The sequence below is a fragment of the Netta rufina genome (genome assembly GCF_964035555.1).
Source record: "Netta rufina genome assembly, chromosome: 1".
Taxonomy (NCBI): Eukaryota; Metazoa; Chordata; class Aves; order Anseriformes; family Anatidae; genus Netta; species Netta rufina.
The window spans coordinates 81,176,106-81,201,743 of NC_140123.1; the positions used below are offsets into that span (position 1 = coordinate 81,176,106).

General features: G+C 35.3%; 1 protein-coding gene across 1 annotated transcript in view; it reads right to left on the reverse strand.

The window, feature by feature from the left end:
* ADGRG2 (adhesion G protein-coupled receptor G2) overlaps positions 1–25,638 on the reverse strand; it is a 59,098-nt gene that overhangs the window by 5,038 nt on the left and 28,422 nt on the right. The window contains exons 5-27 of the mRNA XM_084289182.1: positions 24,700–24,726; positions 22,724–22,768; positions 22,544–22,576; positions 21,563–21,604; positions 19,427–19,474; positions 18,700–18,767; positions 17,201–17,274; positions 16,038–16,077; positions 15,871–15,905; positions 14,400–14,482; positions 13,662–13,722; positions 12,330–13,069; positions 11,437–11,635; positions 10,987–11,143; positions 8,125–8,274; positions 7,780–7,902; positions 7,251–7,296; positions 7,038–7,141; positions 6,419–6,543; positions 5,279–5,547; positions 4,333–4,432; positions 3,752–4,026; positions 569–670 (exon numbers count right to left, since the gene is read on the reverse strand). Of these exons, the coding sequence (XP_084145308.1) occupies positions 569–670; positions 3,752–4,026; positions 4,333–4,432; positions 5,279–5,547; positions 6,419–6,543; positions 7,038–7,141; positions 7,251–7,296; positions 7,780–7,902; positions 8,125–8,274; positions 10,987–11,143; positions 11,437–11,635; positions 12,330–13,069; positions 13,662–13,722; positions 14,400–14,482; positions 15,871–15,905; positions 16,038–16,077; positions 17,201–17,274; positions 18,700–18,767; positions 19,427–19,474; positions 21,563–21,604; positions 22,544–22,576; positions 22,724–22,768; positions 24,700–24,726 (2,946 nt within the window). The remainder of the gene's footprint in view (positions 1–568; positions 671–3,751; positions 4,027–4,332; positions 4,433–5,278; positions 5,548–6,418; positions 6,544–7,037; positions 7,142–7,250; positions 7,297–7,779; positions 7,903–8,124; positions 8,275–10,986; positions 11,144–11,436; positions 11,636–12,329; positions 13,070–13,661; positions 13,723–14,399; positions 14,483–15,870; positions 15,906–16,037; positions 16,078–17,200; positions 17,275–18,699; positions 18,768–19,426; positions 19,475–21,562; positions 21,605–22,543; positions 22,577–22,723; positions 22,769–24,699; positions 24,727–25,638) is intronic.

Genomic DNA, 25,638 nt, shown 5'->3' on the forward strand with positions numbered 1-25,638 from the left:
GATTCTTGATGTTTACATTTTTTGTATGTAGTTCCTTTTTCCTCTTTGGCCCTTTTTAATACAAGCCAACTGTCTCAGATTTGTGACTGCAGACAGATCATGATTTTCCAACAACTAAAGTACAATTGATCATCTAAGCTGAAGCGTATAAACAGTGTGTATATATATATATATATATAGCTTTATGAGAAGTCAACTACTGAACAACAAAATAATATAGACCTATTTTTAGATTTTTTGGTTTAAAGTATGTTTCACCTTGCTCTTGTTGAAGTAATTTGCAAAACTACATTTGACATAGAAGCTAGAACCAATCTTACAGGTTCCTAATGATGATCAAAAGTCTTCTACAAAGACATGCCCATACACTGCGATGGAAGTGATCAACTGCAGTTAACACCTTAATGCGACAGCATGCAAGAACTGCATCAACTGCCACCTTTAAAAAGCGTAATTTCAGAGGTGTTAGCATATCACAAAATACTAGGAACTTAACACTGAGTATAAGTACTGAGAAGTAAAAAAAAAAAAAAAAAAAAAAAAAAAAAAAAAAAAAAAAAGTATTTACCAGAGTTTTCAGCCAGCCTGAATTTCCCACAACAAAGATATCTTCTCCACTGTTTACGGACATTTTCCTTTGTTACACAATAGAAGATAAAAATGAAGAATCCTGCAAAGCAATGATTGACTTTTACTACTTCTTAATAAACAATGTTTTGTTTTTCCTTCATTTGTTTTTGATTTCTAATCAAAAGGGACGACACCTTTCTTTGGTTAAGAAGTCGAGAACTCTGAATGCTGGAGAATACTTTTCCATTGAACGTAGATGAAAGGATTCATATCCTTTCATCATCAAAGGATACACAAATGCAAGAAGAACAAATATAACCAAATCCCACAAAGTGCATGAAGTTTCTACTTTCAAATAGGAAGGGAAAATTTCTGCGGATTCTGAAATTTACTTAGAACTTTTGGAAAAGAATTCAAAGCAATGTCAAACATAGGGCATGATATGACTGTCTACACAGCTCTCAACAAATGGCATGACATTGCCACTGCTTGTATTAGCAGATGACCTGTTACTACCAACTGTAATAGAGCCAGTAATAAAAATAAATAAATAAATAAATAAATAAATAAATAAAAGTTTGGGATTCCTAGCTCCTGAAGCGCCATTACTGAACTTTCCACAAATTCAAGGAACTATTAATTGGACACAAAATCAGAGCTATGTCATTTAGAGAATCATAAAGAATATACCTCATACCTAAAATATTAAGAAACAGTACCCCCTTTACCACAACTTAAAGCCAAATATTTTCTAGAGGGGACTGGGCTCATCCCTATCTCTTGACAGCCTTGCATTACAGACATTACTTGCTTCGCATTCACTTCTACTGACACACAATGCAACCTAACTCTCCCTGCTAATACATGTCCTCCCTTCCATCTTAAGGAAGAGTAGCACTTGGTCTTTGTACAGTTTTACAGCTTCAACGTGTCCTTGACAACATTAGGTTTATAATGAATGGAAAAGAACAAGAAAGAAAACTAAATGTTCAGGCTGGCACAGACTTACAAGTATGTTATGTTCACTCTACTTTTAAGGTCAGTTAAACACACAAATTCCTTCTAGGAGAGGTTACTTACATCTTTGGTAGCTTAAACAACTTCTTAACTTTGGCTTTCAGGATGAATATTTGAGTGTAACTACATCTTGCTCTACTCATGGTTCTAATACCACTTTCAAATTCAGTTTTGAAGCACTGGCATAAGTTCAAAGTCAACGCAATTTATACATCCTATATTAGTTTTAATATCAGGATTTGTCTAGCATCTAAGTTAAAACTGAGTACATGTGGAATTTAGCCTCACATAGCAGAGCAGTTTTACCATACAGAAGCTACAGTCCTGAGTTGGTTCCATGGTTTCATGTGACACTTGTGAATGTAAGGGTTCAACACCCCTGTTAACCAAATAATATGGTAACAAAAATCAAGATACTGATGGGAGCAGCCATAAAGGCAACCTGACTATGAGGAAAATACTGACAGAAATGTCTGCTAAAATATTGACAGAAGATGTCTGCCAGCTTGAGAACTACTAGCTTGAGAACTAGACCTGTGAACCAGAAGCATCCTTGAGAAGTGCAGCTGGCCTCTTTGAAGGGCAGCTGGGTACCTAAGAACCAGAGACATCCCGCAGATATTAATAATAACAGTAACACCAAGGAACTGTAACTGCAAATTATCTGGAAAGGTTGAAAAATGCTGTGGGACGAAGGTAAAACACCCTGAGAAGGTTGGAATCGGCAACTGCTACTGGCTGTTTTATTCAAAAGAAATCAAGCAGTCTGGGAAAAGTAAAATTGTGTCTGGAAGAATAGAAACTACACCCTCTTATGTCACTGTGATATAAAAATGACTTGTTTTTCATGCAAAATGGAATTTCTCTCTCTGAGAACTTGCTGTGCACAGACTTTTCCTACAAGATTTACTTGCTGGGGACACCTGGCTGACTCCAAACTCCACGATGAAGATCATCTTCAAAGTGAAACTCTGTCTGTTGTCAGTTCTGGGATCAGTCCTGCTTCTGGGATCAGTTTGCTGAGCACTTGGTACAGGTAACGTTTTGAATATATATGTGTATATATATGTATGCATGCATATATGGAACTAACTGTGAACACATTCACTACTTTACTAGTGCTAAGTTTGTAGTAACCTGTAGTAACCTCTCTTTTGATACACTTGCTGCTACTGATTGCAGCTAAATACATACATATATATATATATATGTATAATGCTTTTCTGTAATAGCTTGATATATACTTCATTAATCATAGCTACACTTGCTAGAGGTGATTTATGTTAATCTGTATTAAAGTAAACAAATGTATGAAATAAAGCCTCCGTGTCCTTGTGTACTATGGAATCCTGCAAATCCACTGTCACAATCTCTATGCACCCGCAGGCCAGGGAACCATTTAAGCTGTGTCCCATACTAAATAGGGGAGTGGTACATACACTGAATTGCAATTTTAATTGCTTTAGCCTCTTTGGAAAATGATTCAGCTAGTCACCTAAAATGCCATTTAAGCAGAAGTTTGTATCCAAAGTGCAACAGGATAATTCAGGCACATCCAGACAACTGTAGGCAACTACGGTACCTCACGTTTGTATGAAAGCTTTTGAAGCTTCTGAAGTCTGCTTTTGGATATATCCAGTAGCATCCTGGCCTCTGCAAAGCTGCATGCTTTCTATGTATTAAGGCTATGCTCTGGAGTTGGACCACTAACTTTATGTGTTGCAGCCTTGCCTGTCTCAATGGCCCTTTGATGAATGTCACCCCTCACCCCTCTGGCTTAGAGGTAAGCAGAGAAATAACACAGTTTTCACTACCTTAATTGCATTATTATGTGAGTACTTACAGTAACTGAGTATTTACAAGTAATATATTAACTAGAGAAAGACAGTCACTTCCAGCGGTGTCTGGTTTGCACACATTTAAATTCTAACAGTTATAGGTATAAATATATTATACATATCATTAGTAGATAGCTTTTCTGCACCTTATGGTAACGTAACAGTAACATAAGATTAGAGTAAAGCAGTATCATATCAAATTTAAGTAACATCTTAAAGAATGTATCAAAATTACATTTTTGCTGCTGTATCAAGAAAGTGCCATTTTCAAATGTTTTGTTCATTATAGCGTAGGCAGTGGGCTGACACACAAAACATGGACTTACCTTGCAACGTGTTAAAAATGGTAAAGAGGTAAGTAAACACATCATTTACTGTGAAGAAAGCAAATCCCCAAGTAATTCCCAACAAGAACGTGAGGCCAGCAACACTCCTGAGGTCTTGAATACTTGTTTTTCTTTGAGCACCAAGTTGTTTTTTCTTTTTAATGCGACAGAGCTGAATCAGCACAACAATGAACATGCTGATATTGATTAGGAATATCACACTAAAGTATCCCACAGCAGTAATATAGAAGACAATTCTATTTTTAATCCAGCAGCTAGAAAACAAAAATAAAGTTTGTCAGCTACTACCAGAAAAAGACATTAAGTAAAAAAAAGTATGAGATAAAGCCATGCTTTGTTGTAAATACAAACCATTTTTGCCTCTTTTTTAAAAACCTGTATGTTTTTGCCAAAGGGTAAGGGCATTCATGTAGGTAGATACCACAAAGCACACAAAATGCTGTAGAGCCATAACATTTCAAAGCTCTCTCATTGCTTCCTTTCCTCCCCCACCTTTACTTTGAAGAAAACGAATTTGGTAGGACCTTAACCCCACAAAAAAGTGCCTTCTTGCAACTTACAATTCATCAGGTCTGGTTTTCAAAACTTTTCCAGTGGATACAAATCCATAATTATCTGGTGATACTGCCAACACAATGGCCACAACTACTGCTGGTAACCCTAGAATATTATGAGAAAACATGTAAGTGAAAATCTTGACAAAGACAGTACTATGATAATTTGAAATTACTACATTTTTCAGTGAAGTCTACATTCTGAAATTTGCCTCTTGAATTATGTTGTATACTAGCTGTCTGAAAAAAATAATAATAAAAACTGGGGCATTCAAACAAGAGCACGATTTGGAAAGAAACAAGAGTTCTCTGCAGCTAACTTCAAATCTTTCTCAATTAAGCAACAAACAGTATCACATCAAACTGATTTAAGACATCAAATACAGCATATGCAATTTTCTTTCTTATGCCTGTTCAAAGAAAACCACCATATTGATTTTAGTGCCTTCAATTGTGTTTAGTCAAATGATCAGAGAGAATAATGAGGTCTAGAATCTCTGTCCTTTAACCACTTATATCTATTTTGACACTTTTTGTTATAAACAGTGCTGTTCCAAGAATGTAATGTATATATATAATGGCATTTATTTTAAAAACAGAACTGATGCTGTCTGTCTAGTAAATGGAAATGGAAGTGAGTACATTAAAAATTGGTTCTATTATATTTGCACAAGTAAAATCCATTATTCATTTGCATTGAGGCAGCCTAAGTTTTTCACTTTATGATCTGAAAAAATCTGCACTTAAGGAGAAGTTCACTATCTCAAATGTGAATATGAATTTGGAATTCATACAATCAGATTTACTGATAATGAATACTTCATCACATACAGGTCATAGCATTTAATGACTGCTTCATTTGCACTTCTGAACTGTGTTACATTCACTGAGATACTTGGTAAGATGATGCATCTATTTAGCATCCAAAATAAATAAATAAATACATACATACCCCAACCAACGATGCAAAATTTAAGAATGTACTTCCGTACATAGGTATTAAAGACTTTCACGAGGGCAAGATACATGTGGAAAGCTTCTAGGCCCATCCAGGTGAAGGAAACCAAGAGGAAATAGTGAAGAAATACAGCAACTGCAATACATAGGCCTTGTGTATTATACAATGCAATCCATGAGTCAAGGAGGAAAACTAGGTTGAGTAGAAGTAATGCAGCACATAGCTGGATTAAGATTTTGGAGGGGTAGTCTCTCCGGATTTTCCTAAAAAGCAAAATTAGTGAGATGACGTCAGTTGTCCTTGGATCCCTGGCTTACTTTCTCTCTTGTATTTGTCAGTGCACAAATGCGAAGAAAAAATGTATTTTTGTATTTTCATTCATATATAATGATTCTTATATTGCATTTATACATTTATACAGTGTTTTATAAAACATTTCCAAATTAATGGTCCATATGCATAAAGTTTGTTATATTAAGATTACATAAATACGAACACCAGCTTGGATTCCTAGGTATCAGTACCATAATTTTTTTTACATTGTATGTTGGGCTTCTCCTTTTTGGAGTATTTCCAAAAAACAAAATGTGAGTGTTCTTTAATGCTACTCTAAATTAGGCTTTCGACTGGGCTTCTAAAACTGTGACAGAGCCAAATAATTCCTTAATGATAGGATAGAGTAAACGTGTGCCAAATTGTTTCTGGAAGGATTTCCAAAACATACTGTAGAGGATTTAATAGTTAAGCCTCGGTCATCTTAAGAAAATGTTCCAAAAAAAAAAAAAAGTTGGTATGCCATAATTGCATTTCATTAGAGAATATAAATGATTTCAAAATGCTATTATTCAGAAATACTCTCTGTATGTTCTATCTTAAACACATTCCTTCACTCTTCTTCTATAATATACTGTAAAACACTTTAAAGTGTTACTTCATCACTTCTTACTGCATAAATCCTCATGACTAATTCACTTGTCTATTAGATTAACCCTTGAGCAAGACTGAATCAACCCCTTCCAAATTTGTACATTATTAACTGAGACAGAATCTATAACTACTGGAAAGGACTTTGCAGTGGAGATTAAAAGCTATCATCATTGAAGAATAATGGGGCTTTGTTGAACAGGTACTTACTCGAAGGCTATGTAGGTCACAAGAGTGATAGAAAGAAAAATTGCAGAGAGGCCACAGCCTATATAGGATATAAAAGTCAGTACCAATTCTTGTGTGGGACTTAAAGGAGTATTTCCATACAAGTTCTAAAATGGAAACAAACAGAAGTTAATTTCAGAGAGTATACTTATTAAATAAAAAAGCACATAACAACAAAAAAATACCTTCCCTCCTGCACTAAAAATACATTTCTTTAAATAAAAAGAACTTTTTAAAGGTTAATGAAATTGACAGAAATGTCAATCTAACTGAGAAATCCCATCTGGTTAAAACACTGTTTTAAATTTGATTTATACTAATTTCCCTTTTCTACAGAAAAAACAACCGTCTAAATATATAAGGTGTGGTTTAATAAGCACTTAAGCAATTTTGACTTCAGTGGATCTCATGGGCCCCAGTTCAACAAGCAGCTTAAGTACATCACTAATTTTATTGCTCTACATACTAACACTGAAGTGAATAGAACCTGATTAGTATTTAATAGATGGTATGTGCTCCCTGAATTCTCACTTGCTGAATATGACACATGCTTTAACATTTTCTTGCATCAGGGTAAGACTATAATTTTTGAAATGCTTACCATCAAAACTGCAAAGCTTGTGAGGTGGTTGCATGAACAGACTGTTTCATTTACTCTACTTTCTTTAACAATGCAACCTTCATACGACCAGCCTCCATGTCCACCTGTTAAAGAAAAGAGCTTTGTTATTCGTTAAAGCATGTCTTTATATTATTAACATGAGTTAGCATACCCAAAGCAACATGATTATCTTGGGTGATATCAAGTACTCACCATTTTTATTGAAGTCCCAAAAAACACATCTAACTGTTGAATTATCCTGTTTGTGAGTTTAAAAAAAAGAAAAAAAAAAAAAGAAAAAAAAGATGTTTTACTAGACTGTGAGTTAATGATAAATACATACTTCTTTTACATGAATGCAAAATTAATTTAAGTGTCAATGTCATTGCAGTATCTCCCTAGCAACCCCCACTGTCAGGCTTTTATCTGTTGGGCTTATATATATATATATATTTTTTTTTTAATAGGTTTATGCTTTGAAGAATAAAACTCAAGCATAGGTAGAAAGGATAAAACTTCTTGGATGAGTGATAGAGCAAAATTACATCAAATTAGAGAATAAAAATTAATACCAATGATAAATAAGCAAAGATGAGTGACTTTGAAGGTCTAGTTAGAAACGAATTGTGCACACTATTAAAGCAGAACCAACTGATCTGAATTTTTGGTACAGTATTTCTTCTACAACAACTCCAGTAGAGGCAATAAAACCACACTTTGTCTGCCAAAACATAAGTCATACCTGATTAGGTCTGATATTCTGTAAAGTGACAGTAACATTTGCCTTTAAGTTTTTAATTGTGAGGTTAGCAACACTTGATGATATAACATTGCTGATTAAAGATGCATTCTTCAAAGACGGATCCTGGAATGACAAAAAGTAATCAAATTTTAAAATCAAAGAAAATGATGCAGAGTACAGCACACACAAGTTCAGGTATTATGTGGAGTGAGTATTCAACAAAAATAATTACTTTTTAAATCGGGAAGTATTAAAATGTGTTTTGTGGGAAAAAAGTCCATATTTGATTTTGCTCTAGTCTTGAGTTTAAAACCCTTATGAACAAAGAAAGGATTAAAAAGATACCTGGAACACAGCAGTCTTTTTAAAGAAATTGAATATAATTCTAGAAGCCAAGCCCAGCTCTTCGGGAGGTAAATTTGTCAGCAATGATGAAGGAAGTGTAATTGATCCAAGATTATTTAAGTCTTGAAGTGTATTAATGCCAAGAGAGATCTGAAAAATAAATGCGCAGATTACACTTGATTTCTGTCACTAAAGAAAAAAATAAATTATACCTTATTTTCAGTTTAGAACTTTGAAATACGTATCTAAGGACTGCCAGGAACTCATTCCTGTCTCTCATTCCTCTCATGTGCCAAGGAACAAATAGTATCTGCAGGCCTGAAAATAGTGCAACTTATTTCAGCTCTGCCTATCTTTGAAAATACTCTGTCTTTACCCATTTTTGTACAGGGGCAGAACTTCACTGTGGTGGGTAATATTGAATTGAAAACAATGATAAGCAACAGTCTGGCTAGGTCTATGTAACTGTGTAGGGTGATTAACATTTCACAGCACAGAAACCTGCAAAACAAAGAATTTTTATACCCCATGTGAAAAAGGTATATAATTTGTAGATTATTTACTACAAAATTTAGGGTTTTTATATTCACGGTACCTACCTATTTCTACATTAAACCTGCCCTGACCATTTTTAATTCCTTGGCTACTTTCAACTAAACTTGAAAGAAGAAAGGCAGATAAGCAGATTTTTAAGCTGTGGCTGCCAATAAGAAAAGAATCCTACTATTCCTTGAGGTAAGCCTCCTCCATTCTTTGTTGGAATTCCTGATTGATCTATCACCATATGTAGAGCTACAGAATGACCCCAGAAAGTACTGCCTCTTCCCCAACCAGAAGGCCCAGCAAAAGTAGGCCAGAGACATGGAAGAAGCAAGCAATAGGAAAGAAATGAGATTATCAGGCAGCAAAGAGAAGGGTGGTACCATAAAGGGACTATGCCAGCTAATGTGGTTACAAGGTAGGGAGAGAAGACGTCTGGAATCTAAATGAAGAATCAGGATAATGAATGCAAAGGAAAAGTATAGGAGAACTAAGGGTCCTGAAGTGAGAGAAGCGAGATTTTTGTGCTAGTACAGGAGCAAAGAACAAACCCACAGGCAGACTTCACTAGTGCCTCTGCTCAGGGATTATAATTGCATTTAAGATTGAACCTTTTAAAAATGAATCAAGAAAACTCCAAGTTTTTAAGTAAAGTGTTAAGTGGAACCTAGAGCTATAAAACCTAAATTCATGTTCATCTGCTAGAAATGGCAAAAATAATCTGGATAAACCACAGTTCAGGTATCTCAAGAGCTAAACGATCTAGCATGGTAAAAGAATATCTGAACTGTCCCCCAGTTTTCTGTACTGCATTTATATGACAAAGAGCTTTGTTTATTACAAAAACTCTATTTTTTTCTTGAAAGAATTTCTGAAGTTAAATTTGTGTTTCTTGTAGCACATTAGTCATCTTACATAGAAATATCTCAGAGTTCACAGGAGATGTGAAACAGTAGCAGAACTGAAGAGAGAAATTATCTGTGTTTTCAAACAATGTTTGTAACAGAAACAACAAGATGAGCACTCCTCAGTGACCTACCAATATCGTTTAACTCTTCTGTTTAGACCAGTGGTTTCCAAACTTCTTCTGACTGCACATTTTTTGGAGTATCCACCCCAAGACATATATGTTTTTATGTATACATTACATACATGTACTACTCCACTAATTTATTATGTGCATTGTAAAACATACACAAAAATAGAAATCAAAAAAGGATGAGATAAAGATTAAATAATAATTATTTATATATAAAAGTTTCATTTATTAATGGCAGAAAAATATTTTCTTCCTGCTCCACAATGGATTCTGTGCACCCCTCTCCACTTTGGAGACCACTGGTTTAGACAGCCACCGATGAAATCCCAAATAAATTCTACTAAAGCATTCCCATTGCTCTGTTTTGAACTAGATGATATTCGCTGATGATTCTCTTTATTTCATTGCCAGTGCCATCAGATTTCCAGAAGACCATTACTTAGCAATTATCTGTTTTTCAGCACTATCACCTCCAAGAGTCATCTTAACCTCCAAGAGTCATCTTAGACTCATGCACTACATATTGCTAGGAAAACAGAAAATAACTCAAATGTTACCATATCATATAATTTTCAATTTTTCAGTATCGTAGAACAGTTCCAGTACTACTAATGGTTCATGCTAGCTTAATCTGTCTCCTTCTCCAAGAGGACAGAATGTGCCAGTATCTGTCCAGAACTTTCCATCTCTTCTCACTGAAGCCTCCAAGAACTGGTGGTATTGTCCAACTTAGAATCTCCTCAACCAGGAGGGGAGGTTTTGAGTGAGACAAACTGGATCCAAACTTTCTAAGCACTTTTTTCTTGGCAAGACCAACTAGTTATGAGCGACAAATATAAGAATGTTATTATACAAGCAACATAATAGTTCTTTCCTGGCACCTGCAGTTTCCTGCAATTAATTTCCTTCTAATATATGAAGCCATCTGGCAACACTCCTTGACAAATTTCAGCACTGTCAGGGAGGGTAATTAAATGACTCATGATTCAGGGTTCTTGAGGCAAAATTATTCAACCAAGCAGTCTATCCATTCTGGTGTTCTGGCGTTACCCTGTAACAGCTTATTAGCTGAATGCCAGTTTCTGCTAACTGTGTTGCTTATTTACTTCATAATAGAAAACAAAAGGAAAAACTCTGAAAGGCTGCAAAAAGGAAAGTCTTTTTCTCTGAAAATAACATGAACAAAAGATCCTGAAAAAAAATATGTTTTACATATAAACATTAAAACATAAATAACATTAACATTTAAAACTTCATAAAATTTAGAGTTATCAGTGTTCTACCTGGAGATTGGATGAATCCTGGACAGAAAAAGACATTTGGTTGGAGCGGATGCTATTGGTTTTGACAACTGCCAGAGCCAAGGATGGGGAGGAAAAATCAGCAGACGTTGTTGAAAAGTTCAGTTTTAAGCCCATGTAATCCACCAGTTTTATAATTCTGTTAAGGAAAAGAGATACTCAGTACTACCAAGCACATACCCTTAAAGTTCTCAGGCAAGCTGTGGCTGTGGAGCAGCAATCCATCCAAGCACAGTATAAAATATGGTTTACTCTGCTGACTTATTGTGGTTTCAACACAAAAGGTGTGCTGTTTTCCCTTTCCATACAAGTACACTAAAGAACAAGTAACATTCTTTTGGATTATGATTCTGAAAAAATGAAACTTGCTAAAGGTAATTTACCAAGACAGTCAATACAACATACCTTTAATCTATTGCCAGGATGACCTACCTGTTAGAAATTTGGGATGGTAATTGTTGAGAAGCAGTCAGGACTTTGCTAACCTCACTAACCATTCTTTCTACGTAATTTGGCTCTACTTTTCCGGCTGCTAGATCATCTTCTATTTTGGACACAATTTGCTCAGCTGTGGTGACATCAATGGTGGTATATATGGAAGTTATGTACGTAGTAGCTGACAGTATCTTTCCTGCAACAAAAGAGTTGTGCATTTATAAGTATTGTGTTCAACAAATCAAGTAAGCCCTGAGAACCAGAAAAATTAAGCAGTTCTCTTGAATGAAAAACCTTACCACAAATGTAAGGTTTATTAGCATGTTACAGGAAAGAGAATGATTTTTTCTCCCTATGACTTTGCAGATAGCAATATTTTAAGTCTCAGGAAAACATAGAGCAAGGTTTTAAGGGGCCACTGTTGACTCCATTTTTTTTTTTTAATTATTATTATAAAGGTCCTCTCATGAGAAATCTTCATGGGAAAATACATAGTCAGTAAAAATATTCCTAATACATTAGAATATTTTAAGGAAAATCAAACTTTGATTTTCAGTATTTTAAATACTGATTTGGCAAAATAAAATTACCTAACTGTCTCTGTGACTTTAATTTTTCTGCCAAATATACCTGTTGGGAGCTTAGCACACAGTACTTAACTACCACAGTTACCAAAAAATTGTATAGTGAGGTAGCACTCGTCATGGCCAGAGGCATCAGAACATGTTCTAAAATGAGTACACTGCTTTTGAAAGTTGTGTCAGGCTTGTCACAGTATTTGGAAGGTGATAGCTCAGATACATAACTAAAATCTTGTTAATAAATTTTAAAAGCAAATTCAGTATACAGCATTCAAGTTAAAAATATGTATTTTTATCTGTCATATTTACCTGTGCTTCCATTAGTCAGGCTACCATGGCCATCAGCAGTAGAATGAGGATGAAACGCTGAGACAGAATGTTTGACAGGACTAACAGTAGGGGCCAAAGTTATTGTAAAAGGAGTAAAAGGAAGAGTAGGTGCTGAAGTAATGTTTTTGTTACCAGTAGTAGGTTGAGTTGAATCTGTAGCAAGAGGAATTTGTGCAACAGATTCGGTGTTAGTCTCAGTAGGTGGAAATGCTATTGGAGGTCTGGGGGGAAGCTCAGAAGAGGAAACTGCAGTAGGTTTAGTGAAACCTACAGCAGGAGAAATAATTGTGATAGGCTTGCTAAGATATGTAGCATCAGATTTAATTGAGAGAGCAACATTAGCAACAGATTTTGTTGCAGTTGTGGAAGACAGAGCTGTAGTGAGAGATTTATTAGAAGCTATAGAAGGAAAAGTTGGCCCAGTAGGTTGAGCAGGGGACTCAGAAGTAGAAAGTGTAGTGGTATCAGTGGTAGAAGATGAAGCTGCAGTAGTAGATGTGGCAGAAGTCTCAGATAGAGGAGTTGTGGAGAGAGTTCCAGAAAAAGAAATTTCCGTGAATGGTGGGATCAGTGGTCTAACTGTGGGGTTTTGTTTTACAGAAAGCACAGTGGGGGAAAGAAAAGTATTAGATTTGAAGGAAGGAACTGCAGTCTTTTTAGGGGGAGAAGAAGAATGAAGGAAAGGAATCCATATGGGATGAGGTGGCACTTCTATAGTACTGTAAAAAAAAAAAAAAAAAAGCACAGAAATGCATGTTAAATGTAACATTATTTATATTTTACAGAAAACGAGTTAGAAGAATCTATATGAATGATATGGACATACTATTAATAGTGCATATTTTAAAATTTATCAGATCAGGTACCCCCTGCTCTAGTGACAAATGCTAATTTTGTAGCATTTTGAGGGTTCATGCATTCTATTTTGCTGTAGTTGTTAACTAGCAAATCCATAAATATTACTGTGCCATTGGTTGTCTGCTTTGGAGGTGACCTGATTCTGAACACACAAAAAAAGTTACCTGCGTCAGGGAGAAGAAAAAAAAAAAAGGAGGAAGAAAGGAAGGAAGGAAGGAAGGAAGGAAGGAAGGAAGGAAGGAAGGAAGGAAGGAAGGAAGGAAGGAAGGAAGGAAGGAAGGAAGGAAGGGAGGGAGGGAGGGAGGGAGGGAGGGAGCTATACAGGAAGATGTCTTTCAGTTTGTGTTTATAGAGTCCTTCCTACCTATTCTACCACACCATGTAAGATCACTCTACTTATGTGTTACAAAGATTAGGAAATAAGAATGTCAACCTTTTTGTATTTATACTTACTACATTTTTAATTCTTCAGCAGTCAAGGAACAATACTTCAGTGATGAGCAGCAGCACTGTTCTGAGATGACAAAGAAGCATTAACTTAGTTTGTCCTGAAGCATAAAAATTGCTAATACCATTAAGTAAGGTATTCAAATACATGTAAGTGTATGCTTTACTTTTTTTTTTTTAAACAATAATGCATCTTGTCTAATTGGTTTTGATTTTCTTCTGAAATGACATTTGCAAGATATGCCAAAATAAATGCCCCCAGATTTTTGCTCAGTGCCCAAGAAGCACAGATTTCTCTTTTTAGTATGGTAAACGAACTAGAATGCAAAGGTACATGCTTTTAAACAAAGAGACAAATGGTATGAGCCACCACTCCATACTATCACAATATCACTCAGAGAACTTGTCTACATTATAAACTTGTCAATTCAGGCCACCAATTCAGAAATACATTTGTGTTCTCAAGCTATGTTTCAGCTAACCCTTTCAAAATCTGCTCTATTGATGTATGCAGCAATTTTATGTAACATTTTTTTAAACATATACATATCTCCCTCTCCCCACCCAAAAATCAGAAAGGCTGCATTTTTGGTGCATTTGCATTGTTCAACAAAAATATATTTTTATTTAAAATTGAGTAAGATTTCTCTCTTATCTACTCGGAGGTCACCTGTAAAAACATAACATCTGTAAAAACATCTGAAAGGGTAACTGTGATGAGACTGTATTTAAAGCACAACTTACCAATTTTGCTTACTTCTGCTCTGTCTCTTAAACTGCTTATATTCTCTTTCTTAGCCAGCTTTAATATGAAATTGCAGTGTATACTATAATGAGAAGAAAAAGCCTTAGACTCAAGAAACAGATACGCCTTGTCTTTACAATGCATGAAATTAATGACAAATACCACGTCAGAGAAAGCACTTTTTTCCTAGGCTTTTTCAAACATGAGGATATTTCCAATGTATTTAAAACACTTCATCAAGTTAAAAAGAAGAATAATATATCAGTTTGTGGCAGCTTATTTTCTGTTTTCTCTACAGACACTGTTGATCCTTAAATGGGATCCTTCCTAACCAATGCTAGCCTTTAAACAGTTGGTAATTTTGTAAAGATAATAACAATCTCCATTTTTACTGTAGAGAAACCCCAGAGAGGAACAAGCAAGTGTCCTGGATCGCTATGTTAGTGTATACAAAATCTCCATCACCCCAGGGAAAAATCTAGTGTTCTCTCTCACGACTTTAGAGGGAGCTTAAATGACTCAAGCACAGAACTAGCTTTTTACAATTATGTTTGATGACATGATACTCTGTATAAACTAGCAACCATACAGTCAGTATTCTTAATATTAGGCAAAACCAAACACACAGGTGAATGAAAAGACAACATATAAATGATAACAAAACTTCTTTCCAGCTCACAAGAATGAAGAGTACCCTAACTACTGCCAATAGATGACATGAAGTTGTGATCTGACTTTCTGTCCATTATTATTGTGGGGTTTTGGACTTTTGCTTCATTCTAAACCAGGAAGATAAACCCCAAAACTCAAGTATCTGGGGAAATGAAGTTTCAGATTTTGTTTTAGAATGTAGCGTTTCCAATCTGATCTGTTTAAAGTACCATCAGTTTAGCTGTGCATAGCAGTTAAGTTGAGAGACATGATCTACATTTCAGGGTTTCGAGGATCACCTGCTGTGGAGCAGCCTTGCCATTCTGGTACTCCATGGCTTCACGACTCTGAACTAGTTTACCTTCTCAGGCTTTCCCTATCCTGAGTATGATCGATTTCCTAATCTGAAACACTTAAGCAATTACCTCAGAAACACTGCATTGCAGAATTGCATTCACAAGCTCTGGCAGTTTGGTGATCCTGAATCTCACAGCCTTAGTGGCTAAGCTGCTGTGTGACTCTGCTAATATGATGATGCAGGAGAACTACAGCAGGCAAGGCTGTATTCCAAATTCAAATTCACCAGATTAATTAAATCAGTTCGGTTAAAAATATTTATGTATGTAAAATAAATCACTAATGCTAGGAGATTAACAGGATCAGAATTTCTTTCCTTGTTAGCCTGCATGTATTTCTCCAGCCTGTTTCTCAGACTTAACTTCCTTGATAGCTTTTCTCCTGTTACATAGCCATTCATATCACAGACAATATATGAGCTCTTAAATACAAAACTTAAAAAAAAAAAAATTAACAACAAACCTCTGGTTTTCTGCACTGCATTCCATAACAGAGGACTGTAACAACAAGGGAAGAAAAGGATAACATTGTTTTGTCAGGAGAAAGCAGGACTTACACTTAGATAATGACATTATCAGAAATAAGTTGAAAAAAGTTTTCTAAATAGTAACAACAATTAGTCATCTTACCTCACTTAATTCTTGCAAGGTTTTGTTGAACTCTGAAATTCTTTAAAATAAAAAGTGACAGTCAAGGAAGATTTCTCATTATGTTTCTAAAGACAATTAGAGCAGTATTATGAAAAAAACAAGCAATTGCCAAGGAAAAAAATCCAGTTGATTGCTGACTTTTTAAAACTATGCCGGTTCTAGTATTGCAAAAGCACTTTTCAAAGGACTGAACTTGTCCATAGTTGCCTTTTGTTAGTCACTTGACACACTAAATTTAAACCTCTGTCATCACATATTTTAACAACAATCCACTTATTTAAAGCTTACTTAAAAGAGCAAAAGATAAATCTTAATGTTGCCTTTTGGCAAGCAAGCATTAAGAACAGAATTCTAAACTTATACTAAAGCCACAAAAGGAAAATGAGTAGGAGATACATGTTTCTTCAAAAACAAGACCTGCTGGCCAACTGTTTCTATTTGATTTTCAGAGGGAGGTTGGGAATAGCAGTAAACACAGACATTCAAACCTCTCTGGAGAGCAGTATGAATATGAAATGTGTCAGAAAGAGAAAGGTAAGCAGAACTATGGCTGGGGACACAACCTAGGCAAAAGCTTTGGTGCTTGTGGAAAGAGGAAAGAGCACATCTCAGAAAGGTTGTGAAGGAAGAAGTTATACAAAACTAAAAAAAAAAACAAATATGACTCCATGAATCAATAAAACCTACAGCCATAAAAGTTCACTTAGTAATTCCTAAGAGACAGACCAAATCCTTGAAACTATGACAGACATTTATCCATGAAGAGCAAAAGCCAAACTGGCATTCTGAACAATCCATAGTTCACATCCTCAAGAATTATTGTCATCACTATTATTAAGATCATCAGCATACAAACAACAAGGCACTCAGGCCTTGTTAAACCCCAAGGAAACTGAAGGACCTAAAATGAAACCAGCAAGTTTGTTAAAACAAACTCCAGTGGTAACTAAAACAAAACTAAGACTACTCTAACCAATATGAATTTTATGATTAAGAAAAACAGTTCACAATTCCTGAAGTTTTTTAATTCTGAAGTGCAGAAATGATGCAAAGTAGAGAGTCTGCTAACCACATGAAAGGGTTGCTTGCTTCATCTTTTTCAAATACTGCAAAGATTTCAATCTTTATTTAAAATTACTTACCTCAGCTCTTGTAGAGTTGGCGCTGAAATTGGAATTAAGTTTGCAACTTGATCGTTGATGGTTACGTTATTAATCTGTTAGAAACAAAGATTCCACTACTAAATAAAACAAGTGATTTTTAGCATTAAAAGAAACTTAGGTTTATTTCACACATTTTAACAGTCTGAAATTCCAAAGATAAGCAGCATTCTTTCTCCTGAATACACTTCAATAGATATTTATGACGACTTTGTTGTCACAACTGAAGGAATTGGCTTATCCAGGATAGACCTAATAACATGATCTGACTTGTGAAAAATATAGGAAACAGGATAGTGATTTCACACTGTCTTATGTTGGAAAACTAGGAAACTGGCTCAGTCTGCAACAGATATCTTAAGCCAGACATGGAAAAAAACTTTCTAACTGCAATGATAGTGCAGCAATGGAACAAACTACACAACTGACATAAATAATAGACAGAATCCTGGGAGTTAGAAATCAAGAACTGAGGTGAAACACATAGTATGAGTGATCTAAATATATCTGATCTAGCCTCAGGGCTGTACTAAGGTTTTTCTAAAGGTCCTTTACAGATCTGCATTCTTATGCTCTGGTTTCCACCATTACCCGTTATTTTTACATTTCAAGCAGTGAGTATCTTGATGAAAACATCATCTGACATATATGGTACTTTACACCACCAAAGAAATATTCTGCTAAAAAGCGAGACAGTTTCAATAGACAGGAAACCTATTTTTTCTACTAGCTGTGAGCATAAAGTTAATATGCTTTTGGGATACTCAGGCCTACCCCTGCCCAAAGTCAGTGCTCAGTGTGCTCCTGTGCAGTAGCTCTCTGTGGCAATTTTGCTGACTACCCTCAGGCTTGCAGAGGTTGGTGTGTGAAATCTCAGACTGAGTGTAGACAGGGACAGGTAGGAGAAATGTACAAGGACTGCTAACAAGCTAATGTCCTTTTCTCTTCTTTTCTTGTCTCTTATTTTCTTCAGTTTTCCATTTACAACAACTAAATACTCTTATCCTGCTGCACAGACTGATGCCCTTTTTAAGAGAGCCTCAACATAAATTATTGTCAGGATGCAATCCAACCTAATTTATGCCCAAACTGCTAGCAGTTTGATGCCAGCCTCCTCAAGTGTCTACATTCATCACCAAAGGAAGATTCTGTATGCCTAAATTTAGACTCTTAATTAAGCAGTTTATAGTTCTCTCTCCAGACTTTCCAGGGTTACCTTCCCCTTTTCAGTGGTTATACAGAGAATAATGGCCCTTGCTGTAGGAACTTCACTTCTAAAATTTAGCCAAGTGGCAGTTGTTTAGAGAGAGTAGATCCATCTACTGCAAATATTAACTAGCACTGCAAATTGTACTTGAAGTAAAATAAAAGCATAAACAAACATCATAAGAATCATGTTAGGGTATCAGCATTTAAGTGTAGACAAAGAAACTGATTTCAACCTTCCTTACAACAAAGTTTTTATAAGAGAGAACACTTACTATTTCTACATTTAGTGATGTGTTACGTTCTTCTCTTGCCTGAAGTTTTACCTTGCCCACATAGAACACTAAAACCAAAAGGCAAAACAGTTGAAGAAAATCAAAACTTAACATGATGCAACTTTACTTGATGTAAATAATTTGAGAATTAAAAAAAAAACACTGTCTTTTGTTAAAATGCAAGGAAAACAAGAATACTTAAACTAGTTTCTCTGATCATTCACTATTTTTGCAACTGTTTTTCCATTTCTTCAATTACAATTTCCACATATGAATTAGTCTTAGTTTCATTGTTTTCCACATATTCATTTTTGCAGGCTATTTCTAAATTCTCCCTAGTTCTTTTTTTTTTCCCCTATACAATTCCAAATCCAGTTATGAGCATAAAATGTGAATACATTTTATACACACAGAATTGCATTTGACATTGTATACACTAATAGCATACTGTTCTCTTCTTTTCTCAGGTCTGTAATTCTTATCTGTAATTCTATATACTTTGATAATAAAAACAAGATCAAAAATCTTATAGACTGAACAGTACTTTTAAATTAAAAAACATGTTTTATATTAATTTTAAAAAAGCTACACACAAACTCTCAAATTAGCAATAAAATTTAATAGAGAGCTAGTTTTTATATAGTAACTAAAGGTTGCCTCGTTACTCAGAATAGAAAATAGTTGAACACGACTTTTATAAGAAGAGTGGAAAAAGAAAATCACTGACCTGAAAAATTGCAGACAGATGATGTGTTGCATAAAATGGTTTCTCCTGCTATATTTTTTGGGGAAAAAAGATCTAGTCAGTAGAAGAGTTGAACTTAAAAACCCAGTACTGGCAAACACACATATTTAGAATAACTTCCTTGTCTTAAATGTAAAGGTCTTAACATTTCATATACTGTCTAGGCTTCACTTCTCTAAGTGAAGTCTCTCATTATCTAAGACATGGTGTTCAGAATGAGACACACTGGCTTTGATTAGTTGATTTTGAAGAATTTTCTGTAAGAGTTTCCACAGAATATCTACACACAAGTGGTATATGCTTTTTTTTAAAGCCAGCTTGGTGGAAAGCAAAGTAGCATTTAGCCACATTAGAATATAGTTCTATCTAATACACTATGCAACATACTTAAATAAGTTAATATTTAAGGAGCACAGTAGGACTGTGCTCTAGTGGCAATACACATCTGCTTTTTAGCAATCATGTTGTGTGGCTATTTCCAAACTTAACATTAGGAACTAACTCTAATGAACACAACTGAGATAGTCAAGTCCTGAACTCTCACTGCAACTTTCTAGGTGCAAGCAAGTTCTGATGTAAAGGGCTCTTTGTCGAGATTATCAAAAATAACCTGATATTTGTAAAAACCACTGAGACAGTAAACTCTTCCTGTACAATCAAGATAAAATAGAAATCAGCATAAGTCCCTCAAGTATTAGAGTATTCAAATGTTAGGTAGCATGTTATCTGTTTCTGAGGATCCTACTACAGCTAATTATGATGGAACTAAAACTATTCCACCTGATAGAATTTGAACTATGATGCTACAAAACATGTATTCTTTCATCTAACAGAATATGCTTTTAGTTAGTTACAATAAGCCTTAGGCTACCACCAAACACTACCTATACTGCAAAGAAATAACACTGATCCAAATCAAGTGTATCGTAAACAGATGGTTCTGTTGTATAAAACCAAAGTAAAGGACCAGACAGGTATCTGCATCCAAGACAAACTCCTGCACCTGTTCACAGAAACAATGTGGCAGCATAATTTCCTTTCCTTAAACAGATTACTTAATTACGTTGAGGAACAGCAAAATGGTTCAAATTAAGCACCATATTTTGGAATGAGAATATAGACTGGCCTCCATTAACAGAAAACAAATGCTGTTTTCTCTGTTGTTATCATTACCTAGTACCAAATAAGATGGGAAATTTTTCTTTCTATCTTTTTTTTTTAACTCTTTCTGTGGCCCAAACATTTGCCTGTCATAGCCCGTTATTTCTTCAATTTTATCACCATCAACAGCCATCAGAGGGTATGGACTGCAAGCTGCTGGCAATATTCAAAATATTAGAAAAAAATATTAGCAATATAAATTTGCTTTCACTTTTGTATTGTCAGTTGTCAGTAAACTAGTATAATCACTTTTATTTTTAAAAATCCTTAAAGAAATAAAACATTCATAAATAACTAAATTTGTCCAAATTAATTATATGAAGAAGAAGAATATTTATAAAAACCCAACACACAAACAGGAGCACCACAAAAATAAACAGTAAGGTCAGCCTGGTTATGTTTGCACAGCACCTACTAGTCTTCCTCAGGATCTCTACAAGCCACTAAAACGCACAAAATCAAATAAGCTACATGAGGATAAAAAGCTGATCAGAAGTCGCTACAGCTTCCAATCCTCAAAGATCACCAGATGATAATGGTTGCAAATTTCTTGCAGGTCATGTTCACAGAGTGAAATTACACTTGCCAGTATGGCTCCAAGTCAATTGTTTTACCACCTACTCTAATTCAGTGCTAACATATTCTGGTTGGTCTGCTAGACTCCTATACAGATAATAAAAAATTTAACTCAGCCTACACCTATAGACTGTATCTGCCCTGAAAACATCATGTCTGGGTTCAGTCTGCTTCAATCTATTTAAAAGCATGAGAATTTAATTTTTATTATAGTGAACATAGCTTCTGAGACTGCTTCTTACATCTTTGTGCCGCTTGACACTGCTGCTCTGACTTACAAGATAAGCAAACCTTTTCGTATGCGGCTGTCTAAGTAAGCACAAGCAATTCTAAGAAGGATAAAAGAGTATCAGTGGATCATTGATAATCTACGACTCCTACCTGGTGTTATGGTGGGGTAATAGTCAGTGATGTTAAGAGTTTCTGTTGAAAAGAAAAAATAAAATAAATGTTTTAAAATTAAGTTTTCACATTTTAATTTAAAAAGACCATGAAATACGGATCATAAAAAGAAGGTTCCCAATTTCCACTTTGTCTTCCCAAAAGTGTAAATACATGACCTTTTGTAAGGGAATTAAGTTACTTTCTGCGTGGGAAAGGAAAAAGCTCTGTTCTGAGAAAGATCCACCCAATCAAATATTTATATCCACCTCTGAGCCAGTTACTCTAGCTTCTCTGTTATTCCGTTGAAAAAGAGTTGCTTTTAAGGCATGATTCCCATTTGACCTACATGGATACTTCAGTGTAAAATGAGTCACAGTATAAAAATGTCTCTTTCTCCCCAGCAGCTATGAAGAATAGCAGGGCATCTAGCTCAGATACAGACGTGCAGGCATCTGTACTGATAGGGGGTGAATCTACTCCTTGTCTTCAAATGTGCGCATCAGGAAAAAAGGTGTAGCCAGTTCTCCTGAAGGAGACATTACTGATCCTATTTGGCAACTCGCTGCAAGAACATATATCATGCCAGCGTCTTTAAGAAATGCTGTATAGATTCGAGTTTTGCAAAATATTTTAAATACTATCACAAAATATAGAAAACATTCTATCTATGTATATATGCCCCAAACCTCCATACTTGCTAGAAGTAAATATGCCCAGTTTGGGTTTTGGTAAGCAATGCAACATTTCACCTAAAAAAGAAAGGCTAATGGCTTACTGTTAGTATAACGCACTTCAAAACCCTATTACCCATGAAGACTTAAAATACAGATTGGAGACAAATACAATTTAAATATAATGTAAGAAAAAAATTTGGACTAAACAAAACCCATTTGAGGAAAAAAAAAAAAGAATAGCAAACTTTTATGAATGCATCACATGTTCCCTTTCAGATATGACTACCCTCATACTAATTCTCACCTGCAGTTTTTGTAGTATCATCTGATGACATCTCTGAAGAAGAAAAATTAGTAATGGTAAAAACAATAAAAATAAAAATCTAAAATCTAAAAAATCTAAATCTAGTAAAATCTAAATCTAAAAAATCCTAAATCTAAATCTAACTAAATTAGAATAAGAGAAATATTAATAAAATCTTGCCTGAGGGACTAATAGGATAGGTGATAAAAGTAACAATAGAGGATTCTGGAACAACAACAAAAAAAAGATAAACAGAAAAGGTATTAATGTAATTTTTATTTCTGTGAATTTTGGAGAAAGAAGGTTGAGCATGCAACAATTCCATCAGGAACTGAATTTTAATGATCAAAGTTCCTTTTTGGGAGCAACTTTAGATCTCATTAAGAACTTTAATTCAAAAATCTGAGTAGGTATCTGAACACAAATAGCTGGTAATCGAGTTCCTTTAGGTAATTTCCTTTTACTGGTTTCATTCTTTTGTAAGAGGTTGATGAATTTCCCCTATACAACTGCTCAGCCCTAAGGTCCTTTTTGTGCATGAACTAACAACACTCACAAGCAGAGATGACACACTTGGCTTGGCAAACTGTTTCTCCAAAAAAGCTATTTTTGCCAGAAACTGTATATAAATACAGTGGGGGAAGGGAAGGGAAGGGAAGGGAAGGGAAGGGAAGGGAAGGGAAGGGAAGGGAAGGGAAGGGAAGGGAAGGGAAGGGAAGGGAAGGGAAGGGAAGGGAAGGGAAGGGAAGGGAAGGGAAGGGAAGGGAAGGGAAGGGAAGGGAAGGGAAGGGAAGGGAAGGGAAGGGAAGGGAAGGGAAGGGAAGGGAAGGGAAGGGAAGGGAAGGGAAGGGAAGGGAAGGGAAGGGGAAGGGAAGTTTTAAGGTTGCTCAGAAAATAAATGCAGAGTAAGCACATTTTAAGTGTCAGCGCAGCAATGTGAAGTAGTTTGAGGACCACTTTGCATCACTCCAATACGACAACTTAGTGACTTTTTAAAAACAGGTCAGAGCAGCTTCATAACAGCCAAACATTATGCTTTCAAAATTTCACTGCTGAAAGCATCACTGCCATCGCTAAAATTAGTATCTTAAATATAATTAAAAAAACAAGTTGTCTACTTTGCATAGAGATAGCTGCACATCAAGAGAAAAAGATATCTACTTGGTAAGGGAAAGGGAGCTTTTCTTTTTATATATTTCCATCAAATTACCCATTTAGAGCCTTTTCAGAAGTGCCTTCTTAATTCCATACCCAGAATAAAGCTAAGCATATTCTGTTTCTAACTAATAGTCCTGAAGACAAATGATTTTCTACAGCAACTTAAAAGCTGCCAAAATATGTGAAATCAGAGTGAAAGCTAAATGCTGACTTCATCTGCATTATTTCGCTTGGTGCAACAAATATTGAATTGTCTGCAGTTGTTAAAGATGAACCATTCCCAGAGAATGACTGTATCTGTAAAAGAACAAAAGTGTATGTGTTCTTGTGCCTGTGTTACTTCTTTTCTCTAGAGCACAGTATGTCAGCATACATTAACCAAGAAGGCAATTGACTCTTCCCATGTGTATACAGCCTTTGTTTTTTCCATATTATTTTTTTCTGTTAAAAATAGATATCATTGATGTTCATCACCTCTGGTTCTGCAAGTTAAATGACATACACACATCAAGGCCCTGGGCAACCTGCTCTAGTGGGTGGCATCCCTGCCCATGGCAGGGGGTTGGAACTAGATGATCTTTAAGGTCTCTTCCAACCCAAACCATTCTGTGATTCTATGAGCTACTAGGGTGGGAGGAGATGTATGGGAGCTGGAGTCCCTACAGTGTTCCCCCTCTGTCATCTCTGCAGACTGTTCACTGTTCAGGTTACTGAACAAAAGGCTCCTGATCAAGCAATTTTCACCTACGTCATCCTCAGTGATCACTGACAAAATCCATGAATGATCCTACAAGTTACGCTATTTCAATACAAAGTCATATGTAGAAAAAGAAGACAAAAAATTAAAAATGAAAACACTGATGAAATAAAAAATGAAAACACTGTTGTAATTCATTTACACTACAATTCTTCTGCATTACTTCACATAAAAGCAGCAAGGAATTCATCTAGTGGAAAATAACAGACACTGTAGTATAGCAAAGTCCTGATTTTCTTACCAGAACTGGTTGTTGCAGCTGATTCTCCTGAATGTAGAACTTTTGTTTAAGATGTAAAAAAAAAAAAAAAAAAAAAAAAAAAAGGAAGAAAACAAAAAGAATATAGATTAATAAATGATGTTTCAGACACACACACAACCATGCTGAACAGCCTTTCCACATATTATCTAAGTTAACTGCATTCACCAGAAGAGGGCGACATCTGCTTATCAAAAGCATATTTTCAGATTTGAAAAAAACATGGACATAAAAATCTCTGATTAGATAACCTTACAACTTTTATGAATTTAAATAAAATTATAATAAAGATTATTTATTTCCAGTAAATACTGGACATTTTGCACTGTATAATGTTAAGAAAACAAAGATCGTTGTCCCAAAATACATGAAAATTGACAGCTAGCCTGAAAGCCACAGGCCTACCCTGAGCGTCTTGCCAATTCTGGAAATGAGAATCAAACGTATACAGCAAGATCACTGGACTTGGCTTATGAAGAACTCGTCTCAAATTCTGCATAATAACACTGAGACTTGCCATTTAAATTTGATCCCATACATACCCATTCTCTTTTCTATCCGGCAACGAGCAGCACTACAAAAAAATAATTCTTTTCAGGTTTGAACCTCTGATCTTGATAGGAGCCAGCCAACTATTTATATAGCAAACACTAGCTACCAAATCTTTGATGTTGTTACAGTCAGCATTCGGATCAAAAAGAAATCAGGTAATTTGATATCTGGTTCACACAGTAACTTCAAAGCTCTTTCATTCACTGAATGATTTTTGAGGGTGCCATGGGGAAGTACAATCACAGTAGTCACAGAAATATAATATAAAGAGCAGCTGGCTACAAATAGAATCACAGAATGTTTTAGGTTCATAGGGACCTTGAAGACATCTAATTCCACCCCCCAACAGGAAACACTGTTTTAAAACAA